Genomic DNA, 13,753 nt, shown 5'->3' with positions numbered 1-13,753 from the left:
CTTTTCCATTATGGTTTTATTACAGGATATTGAATATAGTTCCATGTGCTACACAGTAGGACCTTGTTGTTTATCCATTTTATATGTGATAGTTTGCATCTGCTAATCCCAAACTCTCAATCCATCCCTCCTTAATCCCCTCAGCCCCTTGGCAACCACAAGTCTGTTCTCTATGTCTGTGAGTCTGTTTCTGTTTCATAATAAGTTCATTTGTGTCTTGTTTTGGATTCCACATATAAGTGATATCATATGGTAGTTGTCTTTCTGACTTAATTCACTTAGTATGATAATCTCCAGACCCATCCCTGTTGCTGCAAATGGCATTATTTCATTCTTTTTTGTGGTTGAGTAGTATTCCATTGTGTGTGTGTGTGTGTGTGTGTGTGTACACGTGTGTGCATACATACATACCACGTCTTCTTTATCCATTCATCTGTCCAGAGACATTTAGGTTGCTTCCATGTCTTGGCCATTGTAAACAGTGCTGCTCTGAACATAGGGGTGCATGTATCTTTTCGAATTATAGTTTAGTCTGGGTATATGCCCAGGAGTGCGAATTGCTGGATGATATGGCAACTCTATTTTTAGTTTTTTGAAGAACCTCCATACTGTTTTTCATAGTGGCTGCACCAATTTACATTTCCACCAACAGTATAGGAGGGTTCCCTTTTCTTCACACCCTCTCTACCATTTGCTATTTGTAGACTTTTTAATGATGACCATTCTGACTTGTGTGAGGTGGTACCTCTTTGTAGTTTTGATTTGCATTTTTCTAATAATTAGCAATGTTGAGCATCTCTTCATGTGCCTACTGGTCGTCTGTATGTCTTCTTTGGAGAAATGTCTGTTTAGGTCTTCTGCCCGTTTTTTGATTGGGTTGTTTGTTTTTTTGTTATTGAGTTGTATGAGCTATTTGTATATTTTGGAAACTGAGCCCTTGTTGGTTGCATTGTTTGCAAATATTTTCTCCCAGTCTGTAGGTTGTCTTTTCGTCTTGTTTATGGTTTCCTTTGCTCTGCAAAAGCTGATAAGTTTGACTAGGTTCCATTTGTTTATTTTTGCTTTTATTTCTATTGCCTTGGGAGACTGACCTAAGAAAACATGGGTACAATTTATGTCAGAGAATGTTTTGCCTACATTCTCTTCTAGGAGTTTTAAGGTGTCATGACTTATATTTAAGTCTTGAAGCCATTTTGAGTTTATTTGTGTGTATGGTGTGAGGGTGTGTTCTAATTTCATTGATTTACATGTGGCTCTCCAGCTTTCACAGCACCACTTGCTTGAAGGGACTGTCTTCGCTCCATTGTATAGTCTTGTCTCCTTTGTCAAAGGTTAATTGACTGTAGGTTTGTGGGTTTATTTCTGGGCTCTCTATTCTGTTCCGTTGATTCATGTCTGTTTTTGTGTCAGTACCATGGTGTTTTGATTACCGTAGCTTTGTAATATGGTCTGAAGTCTGTGAGGGTTATGCCTTCTGCTTTGCTCTTTTTCCTCAGGATTGTTTTGGCAATTCTGAGGCCTTAATGGTTCATATAAATTTTAGAATTATTTGCTATTTCTGTGGAAAATGTCCTGGGTAATTTGATAGGGATTGCATTAAATCTGTAGATTGCTTTGGGTAGCGTGGCCATTTTAACAATATTAATTCCTCCAATCCAAGAGCATGGGATATCTTTCCGTATCTTTGAAACATCTTCGGTTTCCTTTATCAGTGTTTTATAGTTCTCATCACATAAGTCTTTCACCTCCTTGGTCAGGTTTATTCTTAAGTTGTTTTGTTTTTGTTTTGTTTTTTTAATTAATTAATTAATTTGGCCGAATTGGGTCTTTGTTGCTGCACGTGGGCTTTCTCTAGTTGCAGCAAGTGGGGGCTACTCTTCGTTATGGTGCGTGGGCTTCTTGTGGAGCATGGGCTCTAGGCGTGCAGGCCTCAGTAGTTGTGCCTCGCAGGCTCTAGAGCACAGGCTCAGTAGTTGTGGCGCACGGGCTTAGCTGCTCCGTGGCATGTGGGATCTTCCCGGACCAGGGCTCGAACCCGTGTCCTCTGCATTGGCAGGTGGATTCTTAACCACTGCTCCACCAGGGAAGCCCCCTGTTTGTTTTTTTTTAATGTGATTTTTTTTAACATCTTTATTGGAGTATAATTGCTTTACAATGGTGTGTTAGTTTCTGCTTTATAAAAAAGTGAATCAGTTATACATATACATATGTCTCCATATCTCTTCCCTCTTGCGTCTCCCTCCCTCACACCCTCCCTATCCCACGCCTCTAGGTGGTCACAAAGCACCGAGCTGATCTCCCTGTGCTATGCGGCTGCTCCCCACTAGCTATGTATTTTACATTTGGTAGTGTATATATGTCCATGCCACTCTCTCACTTTGTCCCAGCTTACCCTTCCCCCTCCCCGTATCCTCAAGTCCATTCTCTAGTAGGTCTGCATCTGTATTCCCGTCTTGCCCCTAGGTTCTTCTGACCATTTTCTTTTTCTTTTCTTTTTTTTAGATTCCATATATATGTGTTAGCATATGGTATTTGTTTTTCTCTTTCTGACTTACTTCACTCTGTATGACAGTCTCTAGGTCCATCCACCTCACTTAAATCTGTAGATTGCTTTAGCGTGGCCATTTGTGGCCTCACTGCAAATAACTCAGTTTCATTCCGTTTTATGGCTGAGTAATAGTCCATTGTATATATGTGCTACATCTTCTTTATCCATTCATCTGTTGATGGACACTTAGGGTGCTTCCATGTCCTGGCTATTGTAAATAGAGCTGCAATGAACATTGTGGTACATGACTCCTTTTGAAGTATGGTTTTCTCGGGGTATATGCCCAGTAGTGGGATGGCTGGGTCGTATGGTAGTTCTATTTTTAGTTTTTTAAGGAACCTCCGTACTGTTCTCCATAGTGGCTGTATCAATTTACATTCCCACCAACAGTGCAAGAGAGTTCCCTTTTCTCCACACCCTCTCCAGTATTTATTGTTTGTAGATTTTTTGATGATGGCCATTCTCACTGGTGAGATGATATCTCATTGTAGTTTTGGTTTGCATTTCTCTAATGATTAATGATGTTGAGCATTCTTTCATGTGTTTGTTGGCAATCTGTATATCTTCTTTGGAGAAATGTCTAATTAGGTCTCTGCCCATTTTTGGATTGGGTTGTTTGTGTTTTTGATATTGAGCTGCATGAGTTGCTTGTATGTTTTGGAGATTAATCCTTTGTCAGTTGCTTCATTTGCAAATATTTTCTCCCATTCTGAGGGTTGTCTTTTCGTCTTGTTTATGGTTTCCTTTGCTGTGCAAAAGCTTTTAAGTTTCATTAGGTCCCATTTGTTTATTTTTGTTTTTATTTCCAGTTCTCTAGGAGGTGGGTCAAAAAGGAACGTTCTGTGATTTATGTCACAGAGTGTTCTGCCTATGTTTTCCTCTAAGAGTTTGATAGTTTCTGGCCTTACATTTAGGTCTTTAATCTATTTTGAGTTTATTTTTGTGTATGGTGTTAGGGAGTGTTCTAATTTCATTCTTTTACATGTACCTGTCCAGTTTTCCCAGCACCACTTATTGAAGAGGCTGTCTTTTCTCCACTGTATATTCTTGCCTCCTTTATCAGAGATAAGGTGACCATATGTGTGTGGGTTTATCTCTGGGCTTTCTATCCTCTTCCATTGATCTATATTTCTGTTTTTGTGCCAGTACCATACTGTCTTTTTTTTTTTTTTTTTTTTTTTGCTGTACGCGGGCCTCTCACTGTTGTGGCCTCTCCCGTTGTGGAGCACAGGCTCCGGACGCACAAGCTCAGCAGCCATGGCTCACGGGCCCAGCCGCTCCGTGGCATGTGGGATCTTCCCGGACTGGGGCATGAACCCGTGTCCCCTGCATCGGCAGGTGGACTCTCAACCACCGCACCACCAGGGAAGCCCCATACTGTCTTGATTACTGTTGCTTTGTAGTATAGTCTGAAGTCAGGGAGCCTGATTCCTCCAGCTCCGTTTTTCTTTCTCGATTGCTTTGGCTATTCAGGGTCTTTTGTGTTTCCATACAAATTGTGAAACTGTTTGTTCTAGTTCTGTGAAAAATGCCAGTGGTAGTTTGATAGGGATTGCATTGAATCTGTAGATTGCTTTGGGTAGTAGAGTCATTTTCACAATGTTGATTCTTCCAATCCAAGAACATGGTATATCTCTCCATCTATCTGTATCATCTTTAATTTCTTTCATCAGTGTCTTATAATTTTCTGCATACAGGTCTTTTGTCTCCTTAGGTAGGTTTATTCCTAGATATTTTATTCTTTTTGTTGCAATGGTAAATGGGAGTGTTTTCTTTTTTTTTTTTTTTTTTTGGGAGTGTTTTCTTGATTTCATTTTCAGATTTTTTATCATTAGTGTATAGGAATGCCAGAGATTTCTGTGCATTAATTTTGTATCCTGCTACTTTACCAAATTCATTGATTAGCCTAGTAGTTTTCTGGTAGCATCTTTAGGATTCTCTATGTATAGTATCATGTCATCTGCAAACAGTGACAGCTTTACTTCTTCTTTCCAATTTGCATTCCTTTTATTTCTTTTCTTTATCTGATTGCTGTGGCTAAAACTTCCAAAACTATGTTGAATAATAGTGATGAGAGTGGGCAACCTTGTCTCGTTCCTGATCTTAGTGGAAATGGTTTCAGTTTTTCACCATTGAGGACGATGTTGGCTGTGGGTTTGTTATATATGGCCTTTATTATGTTGAGGAAAGTTCCCACTATGCCTGCTGTCTGGAGGGTTTTTATCATAAATGGATGTTGAATTCTGTCGAAAGCTTTCTCTGCATCTATTGAGATGATCATACGGTTTCCTCCTTCAATTTGTTAATGTGGTGTATCACGTTGATTGATTTGCGTATATTGAAGAATCCTTGCATTCCTGGGATAAACCCCACTTGATCGTAGTGTATGATCCTTTTAATGTGCTGTTGGATTCTGTTTGCGAGTATTTTGTTGAGGATTTTTGCATCTATATTCATCAGTGATACTGGCCTGTAGTTTTCTTTCTTTGTGACATCTTTGTCTGGATTTGGTCTCAGAGTGATGGTGATTTTGGAAGAGTTTGAGAAGGATAAATGTTAGCTCTTCTCTAAATGTTTGATAGAATTCACCTGTGAAGCCATCTGGTCCTGGGCTTTTATTTGTTGGAAGATTTTTAATCACGGTTTCAATTTCAGTGCTTGTGATTGGTCTGTTCATATTTTCTATTTCTTCCTGGTTCAGTCTCCGAAGGTTGTGCATTTCTAAGAATTTGTCCATTTCTTCCAGGTTGTCCATTTTATTGGCATAGAGTTGCTTGTAGTAATCTCTCATGATCCTTTGTATTTCTGCAGTGTCAGTTGTTACTTCTCCTTTTTCATTTCTAATTCTATTGATTTGAGTCTTCTCCCTTTTTTTCTTGGTAAGTCTGGCTGATGGTTTATCAATTTTGTTTATCTTCTCAAAGAACCAGCTTTTAGTTTTATTGATCTTTGCTGTTGTTTCCTTCATTTCTTTTTCATTTATTTCTGATCTGATCTTTGTGATTTCTTTCCTTCTGCTAACTTTGGGGTTTTTTTTTTGTTCTTCTTTCTCTAATTGCTTTAGGTGTAAGGTTAGGTTGTTTATTTCAGATGTTTCTTCTTTGTTTTGTTTTGTTTTGTTTCTTAAGGTAGGATTGTATTGCTGTAAACTTCCCTCTTAGAACTGCTTTTGCTGCATCTTTTTTTTTTTTGATGTGATTGTGAAAGGGTTTTGCTTTTTTTTTTTTTTTTTTAACTTTCCCTTTCTGATATTTCATTGTTAGTGTAAAGAAGTGGAATAGATTTCTATATGTTAATCTTGTATCCTGCTACCGTGCTGAATTTGTTTATCAGTTCTAGTAGTTTTTTGTTTTTTGTTTTTTGTTTTTTTGCAGTACGCAGGCCTCTCACTGTTGTGGCCTCTCCCGTTGCGGAGCACAGGCTCCAGACGCACAGGCCCAGCGGCCATGGCTCATGGGCCCAGCCGCTCTGCAGCATGTGGGATATTCCCAGACTGGGGCACGAACCCGTGTCCCCTGCATCAGCAGGTGGACTCTCAACCACTGCGCCACCAGGGAAGCCCAGCTCTAGTAGTTTTTGTGTGGAGTGTTTAGGGTTTTCTCTATATATTATCATGTCATCTGCATATAATGATAATTTTACCTTTTCTTTTTTTTGTGTGGTACGCGGGCCTCTCACCGCTGTGGCCTCTCCCGCTGCGGAGCACAGGCTCCGGATGCGCAGGCCCAGCGGCCATGGCCCACAGGCCCAGCCGCTCCGCGGCATGTGGGATCCTCCCAGACCAGGGCACGAACCCGCGTCCCCTGCACCGGCAGGCGGACTCCCAACCTGTGCGCCACCAGGGAAGCCCAATTTTACCTTTTTTTAAAAAACTAAATTTATTTTATTTATTTATTTATTTTTGGCTGTGTTGGGTCTTTGTTGCTGCGCGTGGACTTTCCTCTAGTTGGGGTGAGTGGGGGCTATTCTTCATTGCAGTGTGAGGGCTTCTCATTGTAGTGGCTTCTCTTGTTGAGGAGCGTGGGCTCTTGGCGTGCGGGCTTCAGTAGTTGTGGCACACAGGCTCAGTAGTTGTGGCTCATGGGCTCTAGAGTGCAGGCTCAGTAGTTGTGTCACACAGGCTTAGTTGCTCCGTGGCAGGTGGGATCTTCCCGGACCAGGGAATGTGTCCCCTGCATTGGCCCGCGGATTCCTAACCACTGTGCCACCAGGCAAGTCCCAATTTTACCTTTTTTGAAAACATTTTTATTTATTTTTAGTTTTTGGCTGTGCCCCATGGCTTGTGGGATCTTAGTTCCCCAACCAGGGATCAAACCCATGCCCCCTGCAGTGGAAGCACGGAGTCTTAACCACTGGACCACTGGGGGAGTCCCTATCTATTTCTTCTTGATTCGGTTTTGGTGAGCTGTATGTTTTTAGAAACTTGTTCATTTCTTCTATGTTGTCCAGTTTGTTGGCGTATAGTTGTTCATAGTATTCTTTTATGGTTTTTTGTATTTCTGCAGTATCAGTTGTTATTTCTCCTCTTTTACTTTTTACTTTGTTTATTTGGGTCCTCTCTCATTTCTTCTTGGCGACCTGGGCCAGAAATTTGTCAATTTTGTTTACCCTTTCAAAGAAACAGCTCTCGGTTTTATTGGGTTTTTCCTATAATTTTTTAAATCTCTATTTTATTTATTTCCTCTCTGAACTTTATTATTTCTTCTGTCTGCTGACTTCAGGTTTTTTTGTTCTTTTTTTTTTTTTTTTTTTTTTTGCGGTACGCGGGCCTCTCACTGTTGTGGCCTCTCCTGTTGCGGAGCACAGGCTCCGGACGCGCAGGCTCAGCGGCCATGGCTCATGGGCCCAGCTGCTCCGCAGCATGTGGGATCTTCCTGGACCAGGGCACGAACCTGTGTCCGCTGCATCGGCAGGCAGACTCTCAACCACTGTGCCACCAGGGAAGCCCTTGTTCTTCTTTTTTTAATTCTTTTAGGTGGTAGGTTAAGTTGTTTATTTGAGTTTATTCTTGCTTTTTGAGGAAGGCCTGTATCACTATGAACTTCCCTCTAAGAACTGCTTTTGCTGCATCCCATAGATTTTGTATGGTTGTGTTTTCATTGTCATTTGTCTCAGGGTATTTTTTTTTTTTTTTTTTTTTTTTTTGTGGTACGTGGGCCTCTCACTGTTGTGGCCTCTCCCGTTGCGGAGCACAGGCTCCGGATGCGCAGGCTCAGCGGCCATGGCTCACGGGCCTAGCCGCTCTGCGGCATGTGGGATCCTCCTGGACCGGGGCATGAACCCGCGTCCCCTGCATCGGCAGGTGGACTCTCAACCACTGCGCCACCAAGGAAGCCCTGTCTCAGGGTATTTTAAAATTTTCTCTTTGATTTCATCATTGACCCATTGGTTTTTTTAGTAGCATGTTGTTTAGTCTCCATGTAATCTTTTTTTCTCATTTCTCTTTCTGTGGTTGATTTCTTGTTTCATGCCCTTATGGTCAGAAAAGACGCTTGAAATAATTTCTATCCTCTAAAATTTGTTGAGGCTTGTTTTGCATCCTAGTATGTGGTCAGTCCTAGAGAATGTTCCATGGGCACTTGCAAAGAATGTGTATTGTGTGTTTTTTGAATGTAATGTTCTGAAAATATCAATTGGTCTACCTGTTCTATTGTATGTTGTTTAGGATCTCTGTTGGTTTATTGTTGTTTTGTCTGGAAGATCTGTCCACTGATGTGAGTGGGATGTTAAAGTCTCCTACTATTATTGTATTCCCATCAGTTTCTCTCTTTATGTCTGTTAGTATTTGTTTTATACATTTGGGTGCTCCTGTATTGGCTGCATATATGTTAACAAGTGTAATATCCTCCTCTTGTATTGATCCTTTTATCATTATATAGTGTCCTTCTTTATCTCTCATTTTGGCCTTTGTTTTAAAGTCTGTTTTGTCTGATATATTACTACCCCTGCTTTCTTATTATTTCCTTTTAAATGAAATATCTTTTTCCATCCCCTTACTTTCAATCTTTGTATGTCCTTCACCCTAAAGTGGGTCTCTTGTAGGCAGCATATTATAGGCTCTTGTTTTTGTTTTGTTTTGTTTTTTAATCAACAGTCTGCCACTTTGTGTCTTTTGATTGGAGCATTTAGTCCATTGATATTTAAGGTAATTACTGACAGATATGTATTTATTTCCATTTTAAACCTGTTTTCCAGTTGATTTTGTATTTCTTCTTTGTTCCTTTCTTTTTCTTTTTGTTTTTCCTATTGTGGTTTGATGGTTTTCTTTTGTGTTATGCTTGTGTCCTCTTCTTTTTGTTTTTTTGTGAATCTGTTGTATGTTTTTGATTTGTGAGTCATTCTTTTTTTAAAAAATATCTTGAGTATTTATTTTATTTTTTTATAAATTTATTTATTTTTGGCTGCATTGTGTATTCATTGCTGCGTGCGGGCTTTCTCCAGTTGTGGCATGTGGGGGCTACTCTTCGTTGTGGTGCCCATGCTTCTTAGTATGGTGGCTTCTCTTGTTGTGGCGCGTGGGCTCTAGGTGCACAGGTTTCAGTAGTTGTAGTGTGTGGGCTCAGTAGTTGTGGCCTGTGGGCTCTAGAGCGCAGGCTTAGTAGTTGTGGCACACGGTCTTAGTTGCTCTGTGGCATGTGGGAACTTCCTGGACCAGGGATCAAACCTGTGTCCCCTGCATTGGCAGTCAGATTCTTCTTTTTTTTTTCATTGTTGTACACAACATTTATTGTTTTTGCATTTGCTGCCAGGAATGTTTGCCACGAGTTCACAGCCAAGTTGTAGATAGTGATCTGTGACCCTCAAAGCATGATGGTGTCCACTCTTCCTGAGTCCATACCTGGACTCAGTCTCCACTTGGCTTGTTTGGGTTGATTTAAGCTGTAAGCTGATTCAAACCTTTCTACACAAGCTGTGTATACATTCCAAACACAGACCATCTATCACCCTGGTCGTGAAGTCTGAGAGGAACAACATAAAGTGGTTTATAGCACTTATTGATTTTAACTTGGCTAATGTCCCAAACTAGTTAGGAGATAAGGCATTCCTCAGCAGGCAGGCAGATTCTTAACCACTGTGTGACCAGAGAAGTCCTGTGAGTCATTCTTTTTGATGCTCAATTGTCCCATCTTTGATCAGTGGGAGCCCCTTCAAGCTGGCTCCTATGTCCTTTTGATATGAACTCATTAAACCTTGAGAAGCTTTCTTACTTTGAGCCCCAACAAGATGTCCTGGGCACATTTCTTGTACTAAACCTAGAGTCAGTTGTTTTTCCAAGAAGCCGGGGTTTTTTTGTGTGCATGTGTGTGAGAAATGATATTTAGAGGCCACATTCTGGGCACCAGAGGTGCTTATTCTGCTGGATATATCTGTTCCTAGGCCTTTTCAGTGGTCAGAGCTAAAAAGTATTTTTTGAAAAAGAGGAAAGGAAGATCATGAGTTTATGCAGGTATTAAAATGTAAGATTATCCTTTTTTTTTTTTTTTTTTTTGCGGTACGCGGGCCTTTCACTGTTGTGGCCTCTCCCGTCGCGGAGCACAGGCTCTGGACGCGCAGGCCCAGTGGCCATGGCTCACGGGCCCAGCCGCTCCACGGCATGTGGGATCTTCCTGGACTGGGGCACGAACCCGTGTCCCCTGCATCGGCAGACGGACTCTCAACCACTGCGCCACCAGGGAAGCCCAAGATTATCCTTTTTATGTAACTGATTTTATACTGAAAATCTTGGTTCCTAAGATTTTCTTACTACACACATAAACACACACACACCCATACACACCAATTTTTAAATATCAAAATCAATATTGTTTCTAATGTTAGGACAACTGCATAAAGTTGAGGGTGTATTTGCAGTTCTTTTTGTCCTTAGAATATATCATATTAAGAATGTATAAGTCAAAATACTGTGTTTTAAAAGTCACTGGGGATAATTTTTTTCTCTACATGGTTATGTCACCTACTTGATACATAGTTAGGTTGTTTCTGTTTTTCAGTTTTTAGGGAATGCTTTTGTTTATTTAGTTTAATTTTGTATATGTATTTGAAATTATGTAAAACATTTACGTGATTCCAAAATTACATAACAAGGTATATGCAGAAAAGTCTCGCTTCCATTCCTGTCCGTTTCACCCTGTTCCCTCCTTCCCCATAGGTAACCATTTTTTATTGACTTTTGGTTTACTGCTCCATTTTTGCAAATATGAACAAATGTGTGTGTGTATGTGTGAGAGTGATTATTTCCTCCATTTTTACACAAAAAATAGCATACTTGTTTACTGTTTTGCACCTAGAGCAATAGTGAAAAAACAACAACAAAACCTTTTATTATGGAATGTCCCAAACATATATAAAAGTGGAAAGAATGGTATAATGAACCTTCTTTTAACAGTTACCAACTCAGTGGCCCATCTTGTTTCATCTATGTTCTTACTCACCTCTCCCCCAGTGGATTGCTTTTAAACAAATTCCAGCATTATAGTATCTATTTCAGTATATATATCTAAAAGATAAAGTTTTATCCTCAAAAAATACCAAAACATAGACATAATATCATCACATCTTAAAATTAATAATAATTCCTTATTATCAAATCTTAATATCAAATGGCAGATGTCTCAGTATTGTCATCATTAAGTTAGGATTAAAATATCTGATTGTCTCATTTCATTTTACACTTGGCTTGCTTGAATCAGGATCCAAATAAGGGCTATACATTGCAGTTGTATACACTGAAAATGTCTTTTAAGTCTCTTTTAATCTGTAAATTCCTCTTCCCTTAATCTTTTTTTTCCATTGAAATTTTTTTTGTTGAAAACGCTGGATTGTTTGTCCTGTAGAGGCCCTATATTCTGGATATTGCTGCTTAAAGCAGAGATCTTTTCCTGACCTCCCTAACAACTTATCCCTCTAAGCACTCCTCTGACCCCAGGTCAATGGCCCCCTTAGTGAGTAGTACAGTTGTCCCTTTTTTCCTAAGAAGGGCCTCTTCAGATGCAGGCACCAGATTAGTCTCTTGCTTTCCCCCTCTGAGCTGTCTGGGCTGTCCCCATTAGAGAGCTTCAATGAGTCTGCCTGTAGGACTTGTTAGCCTCTGGTTCTCTCCTGGGACTGAGAACAAAGGAGCTGCTACCTATCCTATGCTTTCCTGTGGGTGTATGTGGTCAGTTGTGGCTCAGGGCACCCCTCAGAGTGGGCTGAGGTTATGGGAGCTCAGTTAGTCTGCACTGGGGCTTCTGAGCATTAACCAGGGTAGGCTCAGGTCTACTTTGGAAGTCCCTGAGTCAGCTGACTAAAGCTGTTGAGTAGGAACCTGCTGAGCTAGGGTAGAGGCCCTGGTGAGTCTGGCAGTGTAATGAGGTCTTAGAATTCAAGAAGTGCCTTGGGCCTCTGAAAAGGAAAACGTGGTCCTCTGCTATGCCAGAGGAGAGAAGTACTCACAGTCCTACATGTAGGACTAACCTTTGGGAAAATACGGTCAGGTCTGTTTTTGATTAATAAGGTGAGAGGCAAAGCTAGCTTGGGTGTCAAGTGTCAACACTTCATGAGGCCTGTGGATTTCACTAGTGTCCTAGGAGAGCTGGAAGAGAGAATGGTTGGGGGAGGAGGTCATTCTGACCCATGTCCTAGGAAAGCCAGACAGCTCTGATTGGAGAGCTACAGGCCTGTGGCTCCTGCGTGAACTGCTTTCTTGCTGTTCTTTCCTAGACTTGCCAGGTGTGCCAGATGCTGCTGCCCAACCAGTGCAGTTTCTGTGCCCACCAGCGGATCCACGCCCACAAGTCCCCCTACTGTTGTCCGGAGTGTGGAGCCCTCTGTCGCTCTGCCTACTTCCAGACGCATGTAAAGGAGAATTGCCTGCACTATGCCCGCAAGGTGGGCTACAGGTGGGTGCTACCTGACTCACTGTCCTGGGCTTGCCCAGTGGCTGGTTATTTTTCTGGACCAGAACTCATTTAAGACTTGACCTTTGGGAGTTCCCTGGTGGTCTAGTGGTTAGGATTTGGTGCTTTCAGTGCTGTGGCCTGGGTTCAATCCCTGGTTGGGAAATTGAGATCCTGCAAGCCACGAGGCACGGCGGAAAAAAAATGAGTTTTGATCTTAAGAGACCTGGGCTGCAGCCTAATAAGAGAAGAATGTTGATTGGTATGTGGACAGACATTTTTAATCTTGTAGGGAACCAGAATAGCAAGGGGAAGAAGAATAAGGAGTTAAAAAGTTAAACATTTAAAAAAAAAAAAAAAAAAAGCTTTGGGACTTCCCTGGCTGTTCAGTGGTTAAGACTCTGCGTTTCCACTGTAGGGCACGTGGGTTCGATCCTTGGTTGGAGAACTAAGACCCCACGTGCCATGCGCAGCACAGCCAAAAGATAAAAAATAAATAAATTAAAAAAAAAAAAAGCTTTAAATGGGAAGATTTGGGGAAGATTAGAATATATATAAGCATTCACTTTGTCAGTTTGTTTTTTAAAAGTATATAAATTTGTTCACAAAGTTATCATGTTTGGCATATTAATTTTCAAGTACCATTTCTGTAATAAATTTACAACTGTCAGTACTTTCAAATGTTCTCAATTTTTGTTAACAAATGGCAAGATGCCAAACTCAAAGGACTGTGGTATCTTTGTGTTGATTAGTTTTTGTCACTTTGTGAGAAGCAAAGCCTAAGCATGGAAAAAATCATCAGCTTCATGGTAAAACTGAGAAAACTCTATTTTAATTAAACTGAATCTTCTCCATTGTGTTGAACAAATATAAGCAAGAAGTCATTTTCAGGAAAAAGATCAAAATGAGGGAGAACACTCCCTCCAAAACTCATTGATCCATCATTTTACATTGACGCAATCAGGTCTCCTTTACTGGTTTACTGGTTGCTCGGGAGTTTCTACATCTTCTCATGCTTTACTTGATTATTTTTACTTCAGAAACATAATTTTGCCCAAATTTATTAAGGTTTTCTTCTCTTTGGTATTAAATTTTTTTTATTGATTTAGTTCATTTAATAAACATTTCTTGAGTACTTACTGTTGTCTTTAGCATTGTGCCGGACACTCAAGATACAAAGATGATTAAGACCCAGCTCCTGCCCTCAAGGGGCTTCATTCAGTCTGATAGGTTACAGACATGCACACAAGTAATTACAATTCAAAGTGGTAAGTCCCATAGTTGAGGAATGGTCAGGAAAGCTTCACAGAGGAGATACTAGGAGGTT

At 40.6% G+C, this 13,753-nt stretch overlaps 1 protein-coding gene across 4 annotated transcripts in view; it reads left to right on the top strand.

Annotated features, from left to right (window-relative positions):
* Positions 1-13,753, top strand: part of ZNF592 (zinc finger protein 592) — a 59,521-nt gene that overhangs the window by 33,606 nt on the left and 12,162 nt on the right. For all 4 annotated transcript variants that reach the window (XM_060293804.1, XM_030878541.3, XM_060293805.2 and 1 more), the window contains one exon: positions 12,251-12,429. In XM_060293804.1, coding sequence (XP_060149787.1) covers positions 12,251-12,429 — 179 coding nt within the window. The remainder of the gene's footprint in view (positions 1-12,250; positions 12,430-13,753) is intronic.

Source organism: Globicephala melas, chromosome 2, assembly GCF_963455315.2.
Source record: "Globicephala melas chromosome 2, mGloMel1.2, whole genome shotgun sequence".
Lineage (NCBI taxonomy): Eukaryota > Metazoa > Chordata > Mammalia > Artiodactyla > Delphinidae > Globicephala > Globicephala melas.
Note: the sequence above shows the minus strand (reverse complement) of the source record. Positions and strands in the feature narration are given on the sequence as shown.